Below are 21,217 nucleotides of genomic sequence, written 5' to 3'. Positions count from 1 at the left end.
CTGCAGCCCATGTGGTTTGTGAGATTTCTCCTCTCCCATCCCCACTGCCAGGCCTGGTTCAGCCCCTTCGGGCCACCTGCCCCACCCTTTCTAGTGTGGCCGGCGCTGTGGCTTCCATGACCTGTCTAAACCTCATGCCGATGGCATCACTCCCACCTCCTTGTCAGCGTGCCACAGCACCTCAGACTCCCCAGCTTTCACTCCCTGTGTGCGCGCAGCCTCTCAGCCAAGCAGAGCCTCCTGTGTCCCGAGGCCCCTCTATCATCCAGTGGGGCAGGCTCAGCAGACGCTCTGGGGCACAGGCAACCCACACTCCCACTGACCCTTCCCTAGAGAGAGGCAGCCCACAGAAAAATGTCCCAGTGATGGATCCTGCAGGTGCGCTGTTCTGGAAGGGCCTCGGCATAGTTTTCCTGCCCCTCAACAGCTCACGCCTGCCCAGGCCTCACCACCTCCGTCTCCCACTGTGCTCCAGGGTTCTCTTCCCAGTAAGTGACCTCATCTTGGCTCAGCGTCTGGGGAAGCCAGGCTAAGGACGCTCCTCCCTCCTCCGTTCGAGCCTTCTTGAAAACACATCTTTCCCCAGCTACATGGAACTTCCCACAGTCCATGTCTCACTCACTCACTCATTGCTCACTCATTCATCCATCACATTTACTTAGCGCCTGCTGTACCACAGGCGCTCTTATAGGTGCTGGGGGCACATTTATGAAGAAAAGAGGCAAAATCTCCGCCCTCGTCTGGGCTACATGCTAGTGAGGAGAGGCCGTGGGAAAGCAAACTGGAGTGTGCACTAGGTGTTGACAATTCTGCAGAGGAAAATGAAGCCGGAGGGCGATGGGTAGGGATGGTTGGTTAGGTCCTCTGGAAGCATAGGCCAGGGTAGAGTTCAGGGTCAAGGCCTGTGAAAGGAAGGGGGAGGAAGTGGGATGAAGCAGGGGCAGAACTTGAGCTGAGACGCAGGTCCAGCAAAGCCTTGGTGGGGAGTTCTGGAGCAGGAGCGGCAGCTGGCGTGTCCGGCCTAGAGCAGAAGCCGCCAGGCCCTGCGGCCCCTGCTTTACTCGGCCACCAGATGTCCTGGGGCATGTGACCTCAGGGAAGGCTCTAGGCAGCAAGGGGGACCCCGGGGAACAGAGCTGGAGGTTGTCTGGTGATTGATTGCTCTTCCTTTGGACCCTCTGGAAAGGGGGCCTGGGTGGTGCAACTCTGTGTCCACCTCGTGAGACATGCTCAGGGAAGTCTCACCGAGCAAAGACTTGGAGTTCCAAGGAGTGAGCATTTTACAGACACACAAAGTGTGGTTGCAACTGAAGCCTCGAGGAGCAGCAAGGAGCCCAAAGGGGCTGAGGGAGGGTGAGCAGGAGAGCAGCAGCGGGCCAGATTGCTGAGGCCACGTGAGGACTCCAGCTTTTACTCTGAGGAGAAAGGAGCTATGGAGGAGGGAGGGCGCTGGCAAATTTCCTGGGGGAGGCAGACTCGGGAACAGAAGAGCCCATGGGGAGTCCACTGCTGGGCTTCCAGACAGGGGAGCTAAGGACTGTCAGCCAGCGGGATCCTGGCCAAATGCCGCCTTGCCAGTGTCTAATGAACACCAGGGCGGATTAACTGGGCAGCGTTCACTGGTGCCTGCTGCCCTCTGGTGGGTATACTGGAGATTACCCAAACCTGCTTCCAGTGTTTTTTTGTTTTTGTTTTTGCTGGGGTCTTTTGGTTTTGTGGATTCACCTTCAACTTGGGGCTACTATAGACCTCTCTTGTCTCATATGGAGGAGGTATTAGACAGCAGTTGAAGAAAAGTTAATCGAGTTAGAGAGAGGAAGGCAAAGGGAAACTATGATGCAACAGTGTTTGGAGTAGGGCCAGGTGAGGTTTGCCAGCAGCCATGGACACCAGCCCCGGAAGTAGGAGAAGCAGGGTGCGTTGGTGCTGGGAGGGTGCGTTAGAGATAGAGCTGTCTCCAGAAGGAGAACGAGGTGAAGACACAGCAGCTTGCCAGCCGGCTCTGAGCTCCAGGGCACAGTTCCTGCTGGGGAGGGAAGGAAATGGAACTCTAAGGCCCAACTCTTGGAAAGAAAATGGAACGGGGAGCTGGCTGTCCGGTGCAGGGAGGGTGTGAGAAGAATGGACACAGCGGGGACGCTGAGAGGCGTGCAGTCCCTGGAAGCATCGGTGCTGCCTTTGCTGCAGTTGAAGCCTGCACTGCCGCGCTTCTGCTGCTGAAACTCCCCGGCACCTCCGCAGCCCAGCCACTCACGGATGCGGACGCCGCCGGAAGCAGAAACAGAATGGATTCTTCCTTCTTCCTGCCTTCCAGTCTACTGCCAGTGTTTCCCTGGCAGGAAAATAGTGGGGAGCCCGCGGGGAGCAGTCTGGCAGGCGTACTCTGCAGGCTTGCAGCCCCAAGTCCCTGCTTCCTAACTGCCATGTACAATCGCCTTCTCCCTTTTGTTCTTCCAGTCCTACCAACACCCTTTGACTCAATTTCCTGCATCAAAACCTTCTGTTTGATTTTCCTTTCTCTGCACTGGACTGCTTTAGGACGAGGGCAAAATTCAGGTATTTGAGGATCTGAGGCTTATACAAAGGCAAAGAGAGATTCTCTTTAAGGAAAGTAGTACAACGTTATAAATAAAAATTAGCTTTATTAGACTCATGGCAAATTCGTCTTTGCCTGTGACCCCACAATTCCACTCCAGATACATACCTAGAGAACCTCTTGCACATCTGTACTGAACGGCATGGCTATGTGTGCTGATGGGATGTCCTCTGTGGTAGGACAAAACTAAACTGACCCATCAGCATTGATAGGAAAATGGATACACAGAGAGTCAATATTTTATATTTAAAGGATGCCTACCTTCCTCAATCTAAAGACTCAATACAATACCAATTAAATTATAGCCAGGTTAAATGAAATATGCTAGTTCCAAAAAGGAATACATTGATCTGTATCCCTTAGTTCACACACAAGTCAATCACAGATGGACTAAAGGCTTACATGGGAAAGGGAAAATCTGACAACACTTGGAGAAAATCTGGACTATCTGTATGACATTTGGGGTAAGGAAGACTTTCTGAAAGAAGATTCGGTGAGCTCAAAGAATAGAGAAAAAGTTTGTTAAATTTCGGTCCATACTAAGATAATCCATAGACTGCCTTTTTTTGAGTCATCGTCATTATTTTACATTTAAAAACTGACTTCAAAGAGAAAGGATCTGAGGCTGACTGGGCTGGAACAAAACTACATATATGCTCTACGACACAGGTGGCAAACCCAAGGTCCCGAAGGCCCAATCTAGCCCTCCATCTTGTTTCATCCTGCCCGGCACCTTGTTTCTACCTGGAGGCAGCGCCAAGCTCCTTGTCCCTAGTTAAGAAGTAGTTACATGTATAGTCCTAAAATTATATTCTGCCCTTTGAAGGCAACCATGAATCTGATGTGCCCCCCCCCCCCCGGAAATGAGTTTGACATCCTTGGTGTACTAGATAAAAATCCTATGGGAACAATAAAAACGGGAAAAGAATAAGAAGTGTTAGGGGGAAGAAATGTAATAATAAATAACAAAATTTTTTAAAAAGGAGAGTTGAGGAAGAGGTCTGTGATTTAAATAAGATGCTCAGGAAAGGCTTCGCTAATAAAGCGACATCTAAGCAAAGTCTTGAAGGATGTGAGGGGTTTTTCCATTAGCTAAGTATCTGGGAAACAGAGCTTTCCAGAAAGGGGTAACAGTTAGTGCAAGGAAGGGCACACAGGGTGTGCTTCAATCACATTGTCTTAGTGTGTCTCCTTGACAACCTCTTTAATCCTGAATCCTACTCCTACTCCATTGAACTTTTCAATATGTATTTCCATGTTTATCATGTTTTCTGCTTTGTGTAAGGGCACGCATCTTGGCCCCTCTGGTTCACCAATGCAGCCCAAGCTTCTGTAGCTGTGGGACACACTGCACGAGCTCGACGGGTACGCGTGTAGGAACGGACAGGACTGCCGGAAGCTGGGAACGAAGAAGAGATACGATTGCACGGAACGTTAAAGTGTGGCACCGCGACGATTCAAATGCTGCAGATCCACAGCGTAGGAACCAAACTTTTTGCGGCCATAGGGAGCCGCCCGGCCGAGCGCTCCGGAAAACAGCAGCCGGAAATGCGTCATCGTGCGTGCGCCGGCGCGGCCAGGTGGAACCATCCCCTGATTGGCTGCGGTGGCGCTCAGAAGCGAGGTTGCGCGCGCGCCCCCGTGAACTTGAGTGCTGTGTGTAACCCTCCGTGCTGCTTCGTCTCCACAGCAGTTTTAGTTCCTTGTCTAGAACGCTCGTCTCCGGTGCTCGGAATGTTCCCAGAACTCAATAACCTTCTCAATACCAGCCCTGACAGAGTGGAGCAGGTAATTAGCCGCGCGGGCGGGCGCCTGGAGCGTGGCGGAGGAACACGTTGCCGAATGAAGTGCACGCGGGCCTGTGAGAAAGACTTGACGTCCGTAGGCATGACTGTGGCTGGGAGTTGTAGTCCAGGGAGGGAAGACCCAGGGCTTGGGCTGGACATTAGGATCTGCGGAAGGTGGGCTTTTGGACTATCTCACGTCTTCTCGAAGGCCTGTGTGTCCTCGAAAGTTCCTAGGAACCATGCCAGAGTTGTGAGTCGGCTTTCATTCACAAATGTGTACCCTGGAGCCCTGTGCCTGCTCACTGCAGTGGGGGTCCTGGCCCCCAGAGGAGGTTGTCTGAGAGGAGAGCAGAGTTTGATTTTCCACTCTTCACAGCTTCTTAACCGCCGTGAGTCTCCCCCCTGGCCTGGGAGCGCTCGGCAGGTCGCGGTGAACGCCAGTGACACCTCATGGTGTCGAATAGTGCTTTTCCAAGCTGCTCTCAGCCAACGTTGCTTTTTGCCGAGTTCACCTTTGGCACCACTCTATTTTCTCCACTCTTCTTTCCGCACTCTGGGACACCTGGAAATTTTTCACATTTTAGCCCAGGGTTTACTTCCCCTAGGAACGTATATGCTTTATTTCATAACCTTTGTCTTCCTAACGAAATAATAAACTCCTCCAGGCAGTCGAGATATCATGTCCAAAAGCCCGTAGTGCCAGGCAAATTGTAGCTTTCAATGCATCCTTGTGGATTTTATAGTTGCCCAGCAGTTCTTACCCGCCCGAGCCTGCAGGTGGCGCTAGCTACCTTACCAATTAATTACTTGGCAGCACCAAAATCCTCAGCCCAGGGCCAGAGTGAGGGAATGGAGGATCAAAGTGGGCACCAGGAAATGACATCCGGGGAGTAACCCTCAAGTTCTGATAGTGTGATCTTTTATGTTTTATCAGTGGAAGCAATCACAACAGCACAGAACACCACTTGATCTCGACCTTCCCCGTTCACTGACAGGAAGCTGGAGGTGGTTAGATCAGGGCAGCCAGGCATGCAGAGCCGGTTTTTGGAGGTCTTTCCAGGGGGCTGGCTGCATTATCAGAGTGGTCAGAGCTCTGCCTGAAGGGCCATTTGGAGGAGGACTTCGTCACTGTCGTCTCTGTCAGCAACCCCTTCTTCCCTCTTTCCTACCCTAGAGGACCGAACTGACATCGGAATTAGAAATAGGGAGGAAACTGGATCAGATGTTTGCCCATAATGAGTGACTTAATACTGATCACTTTAATTTTGGGGTTTTCCCTAATTTTGGCTTCTTTTTTTAGTAATCTTAGTGTATTTGTGTATATATTTATATATGTGTGCACACACATATATACATACATACTCTTCAGGTGTCAAAACATTGGGCTGGGCACAGTTCACCAGATTTACACTGTCAGCTGACCTCTTTCCAGGGAGTCTGACTCACCTATTTGTGTTCCTCGTGGCTTTTAGGGGAAACTGACCCTACTGTGTGATGCCAAGACAGATGGCAGTTTCCTTGTGCACCACTTTCTCTCCTTCTACCTCAAAGGTATGGGACTCGTCGATGCTACAGAAAAATAAACCTAAGGCAAGGAAAAAATAAACCCGCCTGTTTTAGGAAGTGATGGGAATAGTATTAACCAGTTGGGAGTTTGGGGTTTATTAGGTAACTGCCCAGTCCTGCCCAGCCCTGTCCAGTCCTTGCTCCCCATCCTCCCTTCCCCTCCTCCACCCACCCAGCCGGTTCTGCTGCCTCTGTGGCCTCCTGTTTGCTTGCTCCTCGGCCCTTGCGTATCTTGAGATCTCTGGCCACTTGACCCATTGACACTTGGCCCTGGCAGGAGGTGCTTCCTGAAGAAGCAGGGAAGAAAACTGCGTGGCCGCTATAGTTTACCTATGGAAGTAGCTTAGGAGAGGAAAACAGCTAAATGGAAAAGAAAAAGAAAAAGACTCATGTATCTGTTTATTCTCCCTGAAGCCCTGCTGAGCCAGGCCAGGACAGAGGGTGACCTTTGCCACTGTTAGTCACAATAATTTACAACTTTAAAAGTTATTTTCTTTTGTAGGTGATGTTATTATCAGCATAGAAAGAGCAAGAGAATCAACAGATACATTATTAGAATTAATTATGTTTAGTAAGGTAGTTAGAGCTTCTTTGTGTTTCCTTTATATCCTCTTGGATATAGGACCAATTTTAAAAATTAACTGTAGCCCTGGCTGGTGTGGCTCAGTGGATTGAGTACCAGCCTTTGAACGGGGGTGGGGGGCAGTGTCACTGGTTCGATTCCTAGTCAGGGCACATGCCTGGGTTACAGGCCAGTCCCCAGTTGGGGACGTGCAAGAGGCAACCAGTTGATGTATCTCTGACACATCAGTGTTTCTCTCCCTCTTCCTCCCTCCCTTTCCATCTCAGAATAAATAAAAATCTTAAAAACAAACACCCCCCCCTCCCCAGATTGCATCTTAGAATCTAGTCGGGTGTACTGGGTGGTAAGACCTGGGCTGCGATGCTTTTGTTTCCAGAGGTGTGAAATATACGAGATGGATTATAAATAGAGTATCCAAATCCGTTTATTCTGTTTTCCAGCTAATTGTAAAGTCTGTTTTGTGGCACTTGTCCAGTCCTTCAGTCACTACAATGTTGTGGGACAGAAGCTGGTGAGTACTTCAGACTTCTGGGCGGAGGTCCCGAGTGAGCGAGCGAGTGAGTGTGTCATGCACACATGCGTGTGCTCTCAGGCCGGGCTCCCGTACTTGGGTTGTAGAGAACTTAGCAAGGGAGGGACGGAGGGAATCGTGGGATCCTGGACCCTTTCTCTGAAGGGGTTAGGCAGCATCTCCTTGTGTTTTGTTAATTGAGAGCTTACAGAACCAGCTTCGTTGTTAATTAATCAAACCCGTCTCTACTGATTCTGGACCAGTTAAGGTTTTCTCATTTTCATCATGGCTTTGACCTTGGTCCTCCTGGGTTGGAGATCACAGCTTGGGCTGCCACCAAGTGAGTGGCCCCCTCTGTGTCTCCCTCAGTCTACGGCTTGGGACCCAGATGTGAGGAGAGGTACTTTCATCACCTTCACCTCATCATCAGATAAGGGCAGGTCGAATGGGATAGCCAAGAGGCTGGTGAAACTCCTGGCCTTGCCTGGGCCACTGCCTGTGACCAGGTGGGCTTGCTGAGGTTTTTGTTTTTGCTTCAGTGGACCAGCTTAGTGAGGGAGAGAACTGGTCTCCCATCAGCAGTGACCTTTGAAATACCAGTCCTACTGCAAGGCCAAGTCACTGCCTCTTTTTTGATGCAGAGAAACCAGTGGGAGGTGAGAGAAGGGTGGGTTCTTTCTCCTCCTCTGCAGACAAAGAGGAGATTCCTGCGCTGGGGTCAGCGTGAGTGCGGGGAGGGCAGTCGTGTCAGGACCGCAAGTGGCCTTTGTGGCATGTCTCTCTGTGGCCTTCGCATCGGTGTTTCTGGACCAGAAAGCTGTGTGCTCTCACGTCCAGATTGGCTGCTTTTCTCCTGTTACCTTGGAATCACCCTTCACGTGGCAGGGGTAGGGCTCTCAGAGTACTAGAGTGAGCGTCGTACTCTGTGCACTTCCGCACACTCTCCGTGAATTGTGATGCTTTCATGAGTAGAATGGCAATGAGCAAGAGTGGAGGTGGTGATCGGGAGTCTCTCTCTGTGCCGGGCATGGCTGTGGGAGCGACTGGTGTTGTGTTGTGGAGGACACTAGTGGGAGGGAGAGCAAGGGGGACCTGGTCTGGGGCACAGACAGACGGGTGGCTGCACACTTCAGTTGTGTCACTGTCCCTCGTTGTTTGCTGAAATGCAGACTCTTGGGGTCACCCCCAGATCTCTGGTTCTGGAGGTCTGGAGTGGACTCAGGGATCTGCGTTTCAATCAGGTGTGTCAAGAGATTTGTAATTGTGTGGTTCAAGAAGAACCATATTTAAGAAGCTCTGGTTCGTGCAAGGGTTGACAAATTCCAGCTTGCACCCCCTGTGTCTTGTAAATAAAGTTTTATTGGAACACAGCCACACCCCTGTGTTTATAAATTGTCTATGGCTGCTTTCCCTCCACAATAGCAGAGTCGAGTGGTTGCAACAGAGACTGTCATTGCCCTACCCTCTTACTGTTATTCACTTCCTGTTTTTAAGTGTGTGCTCAATTTTATAAACACAAGCGTTTAAGCTCTGGCTAGGTAGCCTAGTTGGTTAGCGCGCCATCCTGTAGCACCAAGGTTTCAGGTTTGGTCCCCAGTTAGGACACATAAAAGAATCAACCAATGAATGTACAGATAAGTGGAGCAACACGGTTCTCTCTCTCAAAAAAAAAATACCTGCATTTGAAAAGAAACCGTACTACTACTGTAAGTTAAAATCTGTGCTAGGTAATCATAAAATAAATATATAAATAAAGGGTGAATTTTTTTTAGAAAATGATAGTCAAATGTAAATACATATTCGAAAACAGAATGGGACTTGTGGGTTGGGGACGCCCCGAGGAAAGAAGTCACAGCCCCACCTGCAGGGCGGGTGGCCAGGCCACACTCGCGGGGTTTGGAATGTGTCCTGTGCCCTCCGAGCTGCAGTCGAGCCTTGATGGCCCCCCTTCGAGGGGCGGTAACTCGCTGTCCTCTCTGCCGTGTCTAGGGTGTCAGCCTGACTGCGGCACGGGAGCGGGGGCAGCTTGTGGTCCTTGAGGGTCTCAAGTCATCGGTGGACATCTTCCTGCGGGCTGAGGGGGCGCCGCACCCCCTGTGCTTCCTCAGGTCAGTCAGCCTGCAGCCTGGCCGGGAAGTGCTCTCCGGGCAGGTGGGCCAGCTGGGTCCTGTGTGGGAGGGAGGCCAGAGCTGGCCTCGGGGTCAGACCTGTTTGGGGTTGCAGCATTCCTGGACAGCCCTTGGCTCTGACCGTGGGCCAGAGGGTGGACCGCTGTCCCAAAGCTGTTGGGAGCGTTACCTGCTGAGAATACCGAGGAACAGTACGCTCTGCTGGTTTCCCCACCCTGGCTCAGAGCCCTAGCACAGCTCTGTATTCTGTTCTTAGCTTGATACGGGGGTCAGCCACCTACAGGCCAAGGGCCACCAGCTACCTGTGTTTGTAAGCAGAGTTTGATTGGCGTGGCCACATTCATTGTTCACGTATCGCCCCTGGCTGTTCTGCACTGTGACAGCAGAGCGGAGCTGTGGAGGCGGAGAACATGGGAGCCACCAGCCTGAGACACTGCGCTCGCTGTCGGCCCTTTAACAGAACGTGTGCTGACTGCCAGTTTGCTTTCTGAGGTCGGCCTTCCTGCTTCTCATTCTCTCTGAGCTGAGCCACAGACGTAGCTCTGAGCAAACTCCCCACCTGGCTGCTGGCTTCCTCCACCCGGAGGGGTGCGTGCAGGAGCCGTCCCTTGGGCCCTCTGTCGGGCTCAGCTCGGTGTGGTGGCCGGGCGGCTGTGAGGAGCCAGAAGGACCCCCGGTGCTGGGCGGTCGTCATCCTTGACGGGGCTGTTGGGGCGCTCAGCCCTGGACCCTGAGGTACCTTTGAGCCTGTGTCCATTTCTGGAAAGCAGCCGCCAAGGGCAGTCACGGGGGGATGGAGGCATGTGCACCAGCTCAGAAACAGGCAGCGTCTGTCATGCTCGCCAGCAGCCCTCACCCCGGGGTCCCTCACCCCCAGATACTGTGTCGCTGTTTAGCTTTTTATGCCTACTGACGACCTCCTGGGAAGGCTTCTTCCGCCTGCCTCTCCAAATCAATCTTCCAGGTACCTTACGCTCTTCCACTGAGAGGCTGTCCCTTATGGGCCTGGGAAGCTGCTTGCTTTTGTGTCCCCAGTGTGTGGGACAGTGCTGGGTGCCCGCTGGGGCACAAAGAGCACTTGAATTGCAGTGCCCCTTACGCACGTGCACCTGCCTCTGTTGGCCCACCAATCGTGAGCCCCCTGGAGCCGGGGACTGTGATGCAGTTCTTTGCCCCCCCCCCAAGCCCTTCCCTGTGATGCTGCGCCATCCAAGAGAAACATCTGTAGAGAGAGTGAACTGTCCGGTGACTTCCGCCCTGTGTCCCAGGGAGGCCAACGCCGGAAACCTGCAGCCGCTGTACGAGTTTGTGCGGGAGGCCCTGAAGCCCGTGGACCGTGGGGAGGCTGCCTGGAGGAGCCCGGTGCTGCTGGTGGACGACCTCAGCGTGCTGCTGGGCCTGGGCGTCAGGGCGGTGGCCGTGCTGGACTTCATCCACTACTGCCGGGTGGCCGTGTGCTGCTCGCTGCAGGTACCAGGCGTCGGGCTCGGGCCCCCACCTGGGACCACTGCGGCCCGGACCGGCCCGGCCTCATTGGCGTGCAGTGGTGTCTGCTTGTGTGGGGTTGGAGCCCTACTCTGGCAGGCTCTGAAACCTTTTGGTCTACCCACCCTGCTCCCCCCGTTCGCCGTTGCTAGAAAATCGGGCCCTCAGAGCGAGGGGGACGGCGAGCAGGGCCTGTGACGGGCCACCTGTGTTTTCTGGGGCAAGTCATTGTCCCTCTGGTGTGTTTAGAAGATGGGTTGAGATAATGAGATGTAATATCAGTATAGGTTGTACCTTATTGTCAAATCACTAGATAGAAATAGAGATTGCCCACGGTAGAGGTTTTATCTGTAAGAGGAGGCCAGCCTAAGCAGAAGCGGCTATGGTGTCTGCCTCCCAGAAACCCGACCACCAGAGGTAAGTGAGAGGAAGCCGGTGATGCCTACGGAGTCTGGCCACCGTGGCCGCTCCTCAGTGACAGGGTGGCAGGTAGGGGCCACAGACACCGGCGTGGTATGGTCCGGCTGGGTCAGCCGGGCGCGTTCACCTGGCGGTGTTCCTGCTGCGTTCCTGCTGCGTGAGAGGCGGGCGCCCCCGGACTCTGTCTAGGGAGCCTCTGCAGCTGTCGTCACAGGGCCAGGAGCCAGGGAGCTGTGGTGAGCACGGGGAGGCCTGAAGGACAAGTTCAACGCCGGGGCAGGTGGGGGTAAATGGGCCACCTGAGCTCAGCTTGCTCTGTGGCCCATGACCATCCTCCTTTTGGGAAAACATTCCTTTTGGTTGGAATGGTAAAACTTGGGGTAGTTTTAGAAAGAAGGAAGAAGTAAACAGTGTAAAAAGACTGCAGCTGTGACCGTGCTGCGTGTGTGCTGGGTCCCTGTGGTTTGCTGCGCTGTACGGTGACCTGGGCTATGTGGGGGCAGAATTTTTCATTTCCTGACACACAGTCCATTTTGGTGGCCATTGCCCCATAACAGACCACAGAGACCCCCTTCATTCTTCTCAACAACTGGGAAGGAGCCTCATGAAAGGACTGCTTATTCATAGCATCCTCCTTGGGCGGGTGAGTCGGCACCTACAGGATGGCCGCACTTCTCAGTAACGTTAGGGGGACCACGGGCCGAGCCTGGCTTTAGATGGCTTGAGCTGGAAGTCCAGGTCGGATGTGCTGGTGTCACGTGTCCAGTGGTGATGGAGCCCAGGCAAGGCCCTCCCCACAAAGGGGAGGGTGCGGCGGCGGCGGGGAGGCCAATCCCGTGTCCCAGTCAGGGGCTGGTTTCTACCCTGTGTCTCTGCTGCAGGGAAACATAGTGGCCCTTGTACACGACAGCGGAGATGCTGAGGACGAAGAGAGTGACATGCTGTTGAATGGCCTCAGTCACCAGAGCCACTTGATCCTGCGGGCCGAAGGTTTGGCCACCGGCTTCTGCAGGGACGTGCATGGGCAGGTGCGCAGGGTGGGGGCCAGGATCCTGCTGCTCATGTCGGTGCCCAAGTCCAGACTCACGTAGGGGTGTCCTGGGGTAGTGCTGGGCCGAGGGCTCGTCTGCTTGGGGAGCCCCTTCTGCTCAGAAGTTGTGGGAGTGCAAGTCGGAGTCGGCCCAGAGGCTGCTTAGCCCCAGGCGCCAGTGTGGGTTTTCCACAGGGGCCCGTGGGTGACCAAAGTGGAGACAGCTGTCCCGGGTGGAATGCAGGGCCCCACTGTTAAACGGCAGAATTCCCTGGCAGGATGGCAGTGTGCTTTGTCTATTCAGGTCCACCCTGTTCCTTTTAAAATCGAGACTTAGGGTTGCCCCCACCCCACTGGTGCCCTCCACAGTGCTGGGAGCAACGGCAGGCGGGGTGCAGCCTGCCCTGGCGGGAGGCCAGGTTGTCCCCCTGCCACGGGCTGCCGTGGTTCTCTGCCTCCCAAAACTTCTTTTTTGAAATCACCCCAAAGTACCCCCACAGCTTCCAGGTGAACTTCATGTGAACCACTCTTGACCCGTTAAGGGTGGATGGGATTTGGCCCAGAGTCATTCAGGGGCCAGTGTGGAAATAAAGCAGCACAGAGGTGCTGTGGGGGTGCCTGAGGTACAGCACTGGAGAGTAAGGCTCTGCGGGCAGCCCGTGGCCTGGCGGCGAGGCCCCGGTGCCCCGGAGCCTCCTGGTCAGCCGAGGTGTCCCCCAGGTGCCCGTCCTTCCTGGGCTCTGAACTGGATGCAAATTCTAAGGTGTTGATTTACAAAACCAATGCAGCCAGCAAGTACTGAGCCACGTATGTGGTGACAGGAGCATGGGAGGACACATGAACTACCCTGATGTTTTCCTCTGGTGACACTTGTTGTCCTGTGATGAAGTGGTATCACTGTCGTGACGGAGGGGAACCTTTATTGTTAGTGAGCTGTAATGGCTTTGTTTGGGGAGTCTGTCCCATCACTGCCTGGCGTGTGCAACGGTGGCCTCAGGGAGGCCCCGGTTAAGGTCACGGAGGAGTCAGGGAGCCCTCGCAGTGGAGCAGGTCCTGGAGCCCGGGGGGCCTCCTTTCCCGCTCTTCTCCACAGCTGAGGATCCTGTGGCGGGGACCATCGCAGCCCACCACCCAGCGGGACCGGAGCCTCACTTTCCAGTACAAGATACAGGACAAGAACGTGTCCTTTTTCGCCAAAGGAATGTCTCCGGCCGTCCTGTGAGCACCAGGGGGCAGACGACGCTGCCCTGGGCTGCGTCGGACGTGGAGGACGAAGCACGCGAGCAGGATGCGTCTTCACGCCTTCGTAGCCGTGTTTCAGGCCGGCCTGTGACCAGGGACGGCCGGGCGGTGTTGTGACGGGTGCCTCTGTCCCGGGCCTTGTTCAGAAAGCACACGAGGAATCCGAGGCCCCACCTCTGCTGAGAGAGGCATTGGACCGGGCAGGGGGCCCTTCGGAGCCCTCCCTGTAAACGTGCCCGAGCCCAGCTGCCCGCTGCTGGTGGTTGTGCCTTAGAGCCAGGGCGGGTATGAATGTGCCAGCCAGGGGCAGTCCTGGGTGGCAGGCGTCCTAGGGGTCAGGTAGGGTAACCATGGCTGGGGTAAAGTGAGTTCCCACTTTGTGGCTTCCTGTGGATTGGCTCATTTAATTTTCACCTTTGTCTCTCAAAGGTGTTTCCCCCTTGGTCCAGCGAGGAGAGCAGCTTAGACAGCTGTGGACGCTCGAGGCCATAGAGCAGGGCAGGGGCCTGCACCAGCTGGCCGACCCTCACGGAAGGGGAGGCAGGCCCCCCGCCCACCCAGTTCTCAGCTTCAGCTCCTCCTGGTTCCGTGGGTCCTGGCCCATATACTGAGGAGGCCTGGCCACCAAGGGCCTGGCACCCTGGCGGTGGTCACCTGGGGCCCCACGTAGGGCCTGGGTTTGCTGGCCTTGGTGAGGGTGTAAGCAGTGTTCTTGCCACCAGGCAGGATGGGCCTTGGCAAGGGGCTGGGGCCCCTCCCCTGTGAAGACCACGGGAGGTGCGCTTTGCCCGGTCATCTGGGAGGTACCAGCTGGCCACACTCAGCCCCTCGGTCAGGGTCACCTCGGAGTGGGCGCCAGGGGTGTCCAGCCTCTGGCCTCTCTGTGCCACACTGGAAGAACAGTTGTCTTGGGCCACACATTAAATAAACCGCAACACATAATCACAAAAAAAATCTAGAGTTTTAAGTAACTTTGCACATTTGTGTGGGACGGCTTTCACAGCCACCCCGGGCTGCATGCGGCCCAGAGGCCGCAGGCCGGACACCCCTGCCTTAAAGTGTATGAGTTACAGCACAGTGGATTTGATTTTTAAATAAATAGAATGGAAAGCCGAAACACTGCTTTGCAGTGACTAGAGGAGTCTCAGTTTTTTTAACTCTAACTTTTTGCATTTTTAGTCTTTGACATGGGGCACATAAAAAAAGCAACAATAAATGCGTAAATTAGTGGAACGACAGATTGGTGCTTCTCTCCCTCTCTCCAATCAATTAGTAAAATTAAAATAAAATGGGGATTATCTTGCCTCCTCTAAAGGCCCTCATGAGGATCATATGAGGAATGCAGCCAGTCTGGCAAGGAGCCAGCAGTCAACCATTCTTACTAGTGGCTGCTAGTATGACGTGTGATAACGTGGGGTTTTGTGTAAAGGTGTGCACTGACGGCTTCTGTAAGTGCAGGGAATGACCTTCACCTATACTAGGTGTCTTGACACGTGGTAGGAACTTAGTAGGTCATAAAGGCATTGAATAGTATCAATACAACTTGGAGATTTTCAATATTTTTAGTGACTGTGTCATGGTCATTTGGCTGTTTATTGGGATCTAGGCTTTTTTTTTTTAACACCAGTTCACATGGATTTAGTTTTTTTCCCTGAAAACCACAGAGGTCTGTGTCCTTGGTCACTTCTTTGTACCTGACTCCCAGGTCAAGGCTCCCTGGGGTTGAGGTGAGTTTCCTGGCCACAGAGCAGCCCCTGCTGCTGCGGGTCAGCCGGGGTTCAGCTCGGAGAGGGGCCGCGCCGAAGCCCCACTTGCCACTCCATCACCTTGCCAGCTGCTGCACCAGAGCTTAACTCATGGTTAGCCTGACCACCAGTGCAAGCGACGGCAAAGACAGGCCCAAGTGCCCATCTGTGTGCCCAGACCCTACTCAGGTGCCTGTGCGGTGGGTTGGAGCAGAGTCCTGTGTCCCTGACTGTGGCCACCTCATCAGTTTCGAGGGACCTTGGGCAAATCTGCCCTCTCGAGGAAGATTTCATCTGTGGAACATCCAGCCCTTGTCTTTCAAGATTTTCATGAGGACTGGCTCTGTGTAGAAGCTTAAGAATAGGGAGTTACCGTTTCTTGACAGCCTTTAAACTCCATCTCATTTTTAGTTTTTGAACACCACTCCCATGGTGAGGAATTTGCAGTAAGGTTGAGCTTTACTAGTGGTAAAAAGAATTCCGAGATGTCCTAAATGACAGCAGGCTGGGGGGTGGGAGGAAGAGATGAGAGGTCAGTCAGTGACCGACTGGAAGGCACACCAGCAGGCTGTTTACATTCCCGGGAGCATGTTGAATTAACATCCAGGGGACTGCTTCCCAATTATCTAGAGAGACTAGCCAGCACCCCCCTACCCCACCCCCGTTCTTGCCAACTCATGAACTTTCCAGGCTGTTTCCAGGTCGCCCACAACCAATTCCAATGAGCAGATACTTCCTCAGGGACTCCACCTACCCCAGAGCCAGCCTGGCTCCATTCCCCCACCCCTTTATCCACAAACCCAAAACAATTTCTCCGGTTGTTTGCATAAAAGAGCCCATCAATGCCAGAACTGCAGACTCGTGGCTTTCCTCATCCAGCCCTGAAGTCTAAACCCGGGTGGTTAATCCCCAGGGCCTGGTCCTTTTCTGGCTAGCATATGGGTCTGTAATCCTTTCAGAAAAACTTTCAACCCTGAATGTCTTTGGTTTAATTCTGATTAGGGCTAAATGGAGCTGTTCCACCTGAATTATATTTAAAGATAAGATCAGGTATTTGCAACTTACCTGGAATGCATAACAAATAAAATGTATTCATAGGTGGATGAAGAGACTTTTAACAATAGGTAATAATTCACTAAGCAAAACATTAACAGTTATAGAACCTAGGATGTATAGTTAACCATATGGTTCTTTCAGCTGCTCCCTGTGTTTTCATAATAAAATGTTGGGAAGAAGCCCCAAGTTCATGACCATTTCATTCTACTCATGGGCAGCATTCTGTACCAGGGCCCCTGAGCCTCAGCTCTCCCACCCCCAACCAGGGCCTCTGTCTTTCTCCTCCTGCAGAGTGGAGGACTCTCAGCTATGCTGCGAGGTGCAGAGGCCGTTGTGTTTTTTGGAGGAAAGTGGCCAGACCTCGCTGGGGGTCGGTGCCCTGCAAACACAGGTTGGTGGAGTGGTTGGGAGGGCAGCGGTGGTGAGTGGCCTGTGACAGCAGAGCCCAAAAGATGGTCTGGACAAGTCCCTGCTGGGGGAGATGGGAAAAGATGGGCTTGCTCTGGAGAGTAAGGCTTTGGTTCGCTGGGCCTAGGATAGGGCTCAGGAAGGCCCTGACTCACTGAATTTCCCCTGACGATCCTGCCTCGAGGTAGGCTGGGAGCCACATTCTTTGTAGGAGCTTGACAGTAAAAAAGAGGGGATTCAGTCATGCAGAGTCACTCAGAAAACAAACACAAAAAACTGGGTAGATTTTATACTTGCCAAAAGGGACAGGCAGTGGAGAGAGGGAGGAGCTGGTGACAGAAGTGAATCTCCTTTGCCCAGGGTTTCTGAGGGGTCAGGTGTCAGTGTTTCAAGGGATCAAGGACAGAGAGTGATATGAAACGGCTAAGGGGTGTAGGTTAGGCTCTACCCATTTCTCTCTTCTGTTGCCTCTCAAAAATAACACACAAAAAAGGAATCTTTCTCTAAGGTCCTCATCTAAAGCCCCTGAATACAGAGCATAATCTTAAAAGTCATTTTGGCCCCAGGCCAATCATCCCCACTGCTGTTTAGTTTCACTGTGACGACAGTGTGGTGGGCAGGGAGGGAGGCAAGACTGGCAGCCTTGGAGAGGTAGGTAGTCCAGAGTCCAGAGGGCACAGGGGTGAGGGAGGGTGTATGACCTTGAAGAATGCCTAAGAGGAGGGACAAGGCAGCTGGAGCTTCCGGAAGGGTGGTCTGTGGTTTTCCTTTTGCGTACCTGCAGTCATGCAGCCCTAGCGCTGCATCCTTAAAGCAGGAACAGGTTTGAGCTCCTGCTATAGGTAGGTTGTATCCTGGTAGCCCTGGGTTGGGTGCTGGGAACAGCAGGGGGTCAGCAGGGCAGAGCTCTGACACTTCAGATCTGAGACCTGGCGAAGGCGAGGGTGGCGTCATCAAGGTGTCCACGTGTGGGCCCACAGGCAGCCACAACAGGCAGCATCATGGGGTGGGCCAGTGCCCCCAGGGTGGGCAAAACCTCCCGTTTGCCTTGTTTGAGACCCAGAAACAGGACCTACCTGGGTGTGGGGAAGGATTCAGGAAGTCAAGCTGAGCACGTGTGCAAAGCGCTCAACTCAGCACCTGACAGAGGAGATGCTCTGTGGATGTAGCTATGGCAAGAAATGCACGTTCTGTATAGAAAATGGTTGTGTCCATCAGCAAAAGCAAAACACCCACTAACTAATCCTCCACCCGAGACATTCGCTGACCACACAGCAGTATCACGCCAGACCCTTGCCCTTGGACTGTTTTTTAACAAAAACGAGAGCATATTCTACAGCTCATTTTGAATCATCCAGAACATCTTTCGTGAACATCTTTCAACATCAATATTCACAAAACATTCTTTTAAAAGGCTGTACGGAAACTCGCTTTAATGTATTCGACTCATCTGTATTTGTTGTGTATCTCAGTAGCTTTAAAAATTCCTGGCTGTTAGAAAACAGGGCCGATGGGCATCTTGTGCCTGTTGCTCTCTCCGGAAGCTGTCAGAAGCCCTGAAGCGATCCTCTGCCGCACTCCCGCCCCGAGGGTTTAGGTGGCCTGCGTCCGCCAGGGGGCGGGCGGGAGCTGCGGGGCGGAGCTCGACTGCGCATGCTCGCGCCTCGGGGAACACGTGCGGAGGGCGATGGGGCGGGAGGGGGAAAGGTAGGAGGTGAGAGGTGAAGGGGCGGAGAGCTGCGCGGGCCCTGGCGCTCGTGGAGAGAGAGGGAGAGAAAGGGCGGGCGCAACGCACCGGACCGCGGGCCGGGAGCGCGCACGCCTGGCCGCGCCCTTGCCGCCGCAGCCCGGGAGCAGCTGCCGTCACAGGTACCACCGCGCGCGTCCCCACGGCGCTTTCTCGTGAGCCCAGGCTCCGGCCTCCCGCCGCGTGGCCCCCGGAGTTCCGGGATGGGGGCCGCCTGCGGCACTGGCGTGCGGGCGCTGTCCAGCAGCTGTGCCGCCGGGGCTGGGAGACCACGGCCGGGAAAGTGGCCCGGCTGCCGCGTCCCCCGCCTTCTCCGGCCTCCTTCAAGGGAGCCGCGCGCCCCCACCCCACCCTTGTCTCCAGAAGGCCACTGCCAGGAGAGGGGGTCGCGCCTTTGCGCCCTTGGCCCCGCTGCCCCCTGGGGAGCTGTGGGTTCTGGAACCCGCTTTGGAGCTGCCGGGGTTTCCCGGAGTTTGGGGGAGAGCATGCTGTTCACTCCCACGTCTTTTGGAAGATCTGATTGAGAGGCACCACGTAGTTCCTTTGGTGGCTCTTGCCTGGTTTCTGGTTTTCTGTTTTAGCAAACCCAAACTTGGCTCACTAACGTTGTCTCTGTTTACTTCTCGGTGTGTTTATTACCTCTCTGTATCAAACAGGATTATACTGTCACGGTAGCATTAGTTGCAGGGAGCCCCGGGTCCAGACTGATAGAAACACAGAAAGTCGTGCAGGTGGAAATGCTGTTCGCTGAAGGGGCGGCGAGCCCCTGCGGGGGCCATGGCAGTGGTTGCCCCTAGTTCGGGCCAGCTACTGCCCCACCTTCTCTGGGGACAGTCAGGACTGCGTGACTAAACTCTTTCAGATTTTGTAAAGGGGATGTAGAACAGTATCTTTAAATAATGTTCGTCTAAACAAACGTTTCGTGGACTTTGGTTACACGGCGTTCTTCCTGATGTGCTGCCATGTCAGGATATTGTGCTGAAGATTGAAGCTTTTAGAAGGGGGTCGGGGGTCGGGCTTTCTTGTTCGCGCTGAGTACGTTTTAGGTGTTTCTGAGTGATGCCTGTTTTTGTTTGTTTTAAGTGTATGTTAACACAGTTTAGGTTTTAAATGTTTTACACATTGGCAGCCTTCCTACTGGGCACATGATGTAAAAAATACGTCTGTACAAATACATCTCTGTATTCCGTATTCATTCTTTTGGTCATAGACTGAAATAGAAAGAATTAGGTCTGTGGAAGTACTCTGATGTTTGAGAGCACCCTTTTTTGTTGGGGCCAAAACAGCACCTCTCTGTAGTCCTGGCTTAGGAGCCTCCCCCGCCCCCATCATCTAGTTTACAGTTGGAAGGTGGGTAAACGTCTGCTCCTAGTTTATGGCTGGAAAATGGAGGTATAAATGCTGTGAATTGCCGGAGGTCACATGTGAGCCAGTGAAGCACGGGGTTGGAAACAGTCCACACCGTGGGTTTCGCACACAGCCACATCTCCACGTGTGGGGGTCGGCTTTCGGGAGCCCGACTCTCCAGCTGTGCCTGTGAACGTGGCCCAGAGGCCCCCAATGACACCTGGGTTTACGTGCCATTTGCTTTCCCTCACCGTTGGTCATTGGTTGCCATTTGCTGGCCCCCGGTGTCAGGTTTCCCGGCGCTGACAGGTACTTCATATGCAGTTTGTGTCGTCCCTGTCCTCAAACAGGTGAAAAGCTGCCCCTCAGAGAGAAACTGGGTTCCCAGAGTCACCCCGCTGGTGCTTGGTGGCTCAGGCCTCCAAACCAGATCTTCGGGACCCCACCCCCTGAGCTTCTTCCTCTCTAACCTGCTTCCTTCCAGAGCCGATCAGTGAGACAAGGTCCAGGTGACTTCTTTAGGCACCTGAAATAATAATTTTGGGTAAAATATTAATTGGCCACTTGTGTCGTATGGATGCTGCTGTGCTGGGTGCTTCAATAATAGCTTATCTCAATGCTAATAACCAGGTGAGAGCGATCCTGTTATCACCCCCTTTACCAGTGACTCTTGGAGACATTATCTGTCCGGCCTGGGTCACCTGGTGAGTTAGAGGCGGAGATCCAGGTTTACCTTGACAACAGAGTCGATTCTCTCACACTGTTTGCACCTGCTGGCTTCAGCGTCTTCTCGACTGTCTGTTGGCAGGTGAGCGGTAGCAGGAGGTGATGAGGTGACGGGTGGGAAGCAGTGTCACCTGGGTCAGAGATGGTGGGACTGAGCAGGAAGGAGACAGCAGTTTGGCCGCCACATTTGACATTTTCCATTTGGGCCATATGGGAGCTCCCCCGTGGAGTCCAGAGCAGGGGGGGGGGTTGGGGTGTGTGTGTGTGTGTGTGTGTGTGTGTGTGTGTGTGTGTGTGTGTGTGTTCAAGAGTGCATGCACATGGTCTAAGGAAAAAAATTAAAAACAGTCAGTGGCAGCCTGACTACATTTGTATTGTGTGTTTTATAATGTACAGATAGCATCACAATGGTGTTTGTATAACTTACACATAAATAAACAGATGTTGGAGATTCATAATCAAAGACCTTTGGGCATCACTGGTTTATTTGATGTTTGGCATTTTCTAAATGCATAAATTATGTAAGACCTTATGCTAACCACTTGTTCCTGAATTGGAAGTCTAGTTAAATTCAGGGTAATTCCACATAATCAGAGAGCATGGCATTTCCTATCAATAACCAATTACAAGTTATTTTGAAACTGCAGTCGTGAGCACGAGTGAGGGCCGGGTATCTCAGGAGCCTGTACATCTCGGGCACAGCGCTGATCAGGAGTGCAAAGCCACGGGGACCGAGAAGCCCTGTGGAAGTGGAAGTGCTATCCGGCCTCTTCTGCGTTCAGCATGTTGGTTTCACCCAGAAGCCAGTCAGACTACATGATCAGTTCACACAGATGTAG

General features: G+C 53.4%; 2 protein-coding genes across 8 annotated transcripts in view; both read left to right on the top strand.

The window, feature by feature from the left end:
• The first annotated feature begins 4,176 nt into the window (after nucleotides 1-4,176).
• ELP6 (elongator acetyltransferase complex subunit 6) lies at nucleotides 4,177-16,284 on the top strand. 3 transcript variants are annotated; one of them, XM_037130367.2, is made up of 7 exons: nucleotides 4,177-4,384; nucleotides 5,856-5,934; nucleotides 6,973-7,043; nucleotides 9,033-9,151; nucleotides 10,441-10,642; nucleotides 11,959-12,105; nucleotides 13,307-16,284. In XM_037130367.2, the coding sequence occupies exons 1-7, from the start codon at nucleotides 4,331-4,333 to the stop codon at nucleotides 13,415-13,417; spliced, it is 783 nt and encodes a 260-aa protein (XP_036986262.2). In that variant the 5' UTR covers nucleotides 4,177-4,330; the 3' UTR covers nucleotides 13,418-16,284. The 3 variants fall into 3 exon arrangements, with proteins under 3 accessions (XP_036986262.2, XP_036986271.2, XP_053525488.1); XM_037130376.2 differs by having other exon boundaries at nucleotides 4,184-4,384; nucleotides 13,201-13,423; XM_053669513.1 differs by lacking the exon at nucleotides 4,177-4,384 and adding an exon at nucleotides 4,427-4,633 and having other exon boundaries at nucleotides 13,201-13,423.
• A 2,006-nt stretch (nucleotides 16,285-18,290) lies between these two features.
• Nucleotides 18,291-21,217, top strand: part of SCAP (SREBF chaperone) — a 39,881-nt gene continuing 36,954 nt past the window's right edge. For all 5 annotated transcript variants that reach the window (XM_037130353.2, XM_037130336.2, XM_037130345.2 and 2 more), the window contains exon 1: nucleotides 18,291-18,427. The gene's annotated coding sequence lies outside the window, so the exon portion shown is untranslated. The remainder of the gene's footprint in view (nucleotides 18,428-21,217) is intronic.

The sequence above is a fragment of the Artibeus jamaicensis genome, unplaced genomic scaffold (assembly GCF_021234435.1).
Source record: "Artibeus jamaicensis isolate MK-2021 breed Jamaican fruit bat unplaced genomic scaffold, CSHL_Jam_final contig_519, whole genome shotgun sequence".
NCBI classification, from domain to species: Eukaryota; Metazoa; Chordata; class Mammalia; order Chiroptera; family Phyllostomidae; genus Artibeus; species Artibeus jamaicensis.
Note: the sequence above shows the minus strand (reverse complement) of the source record. Positions and strands in the feature narration are given on the sequence as shown.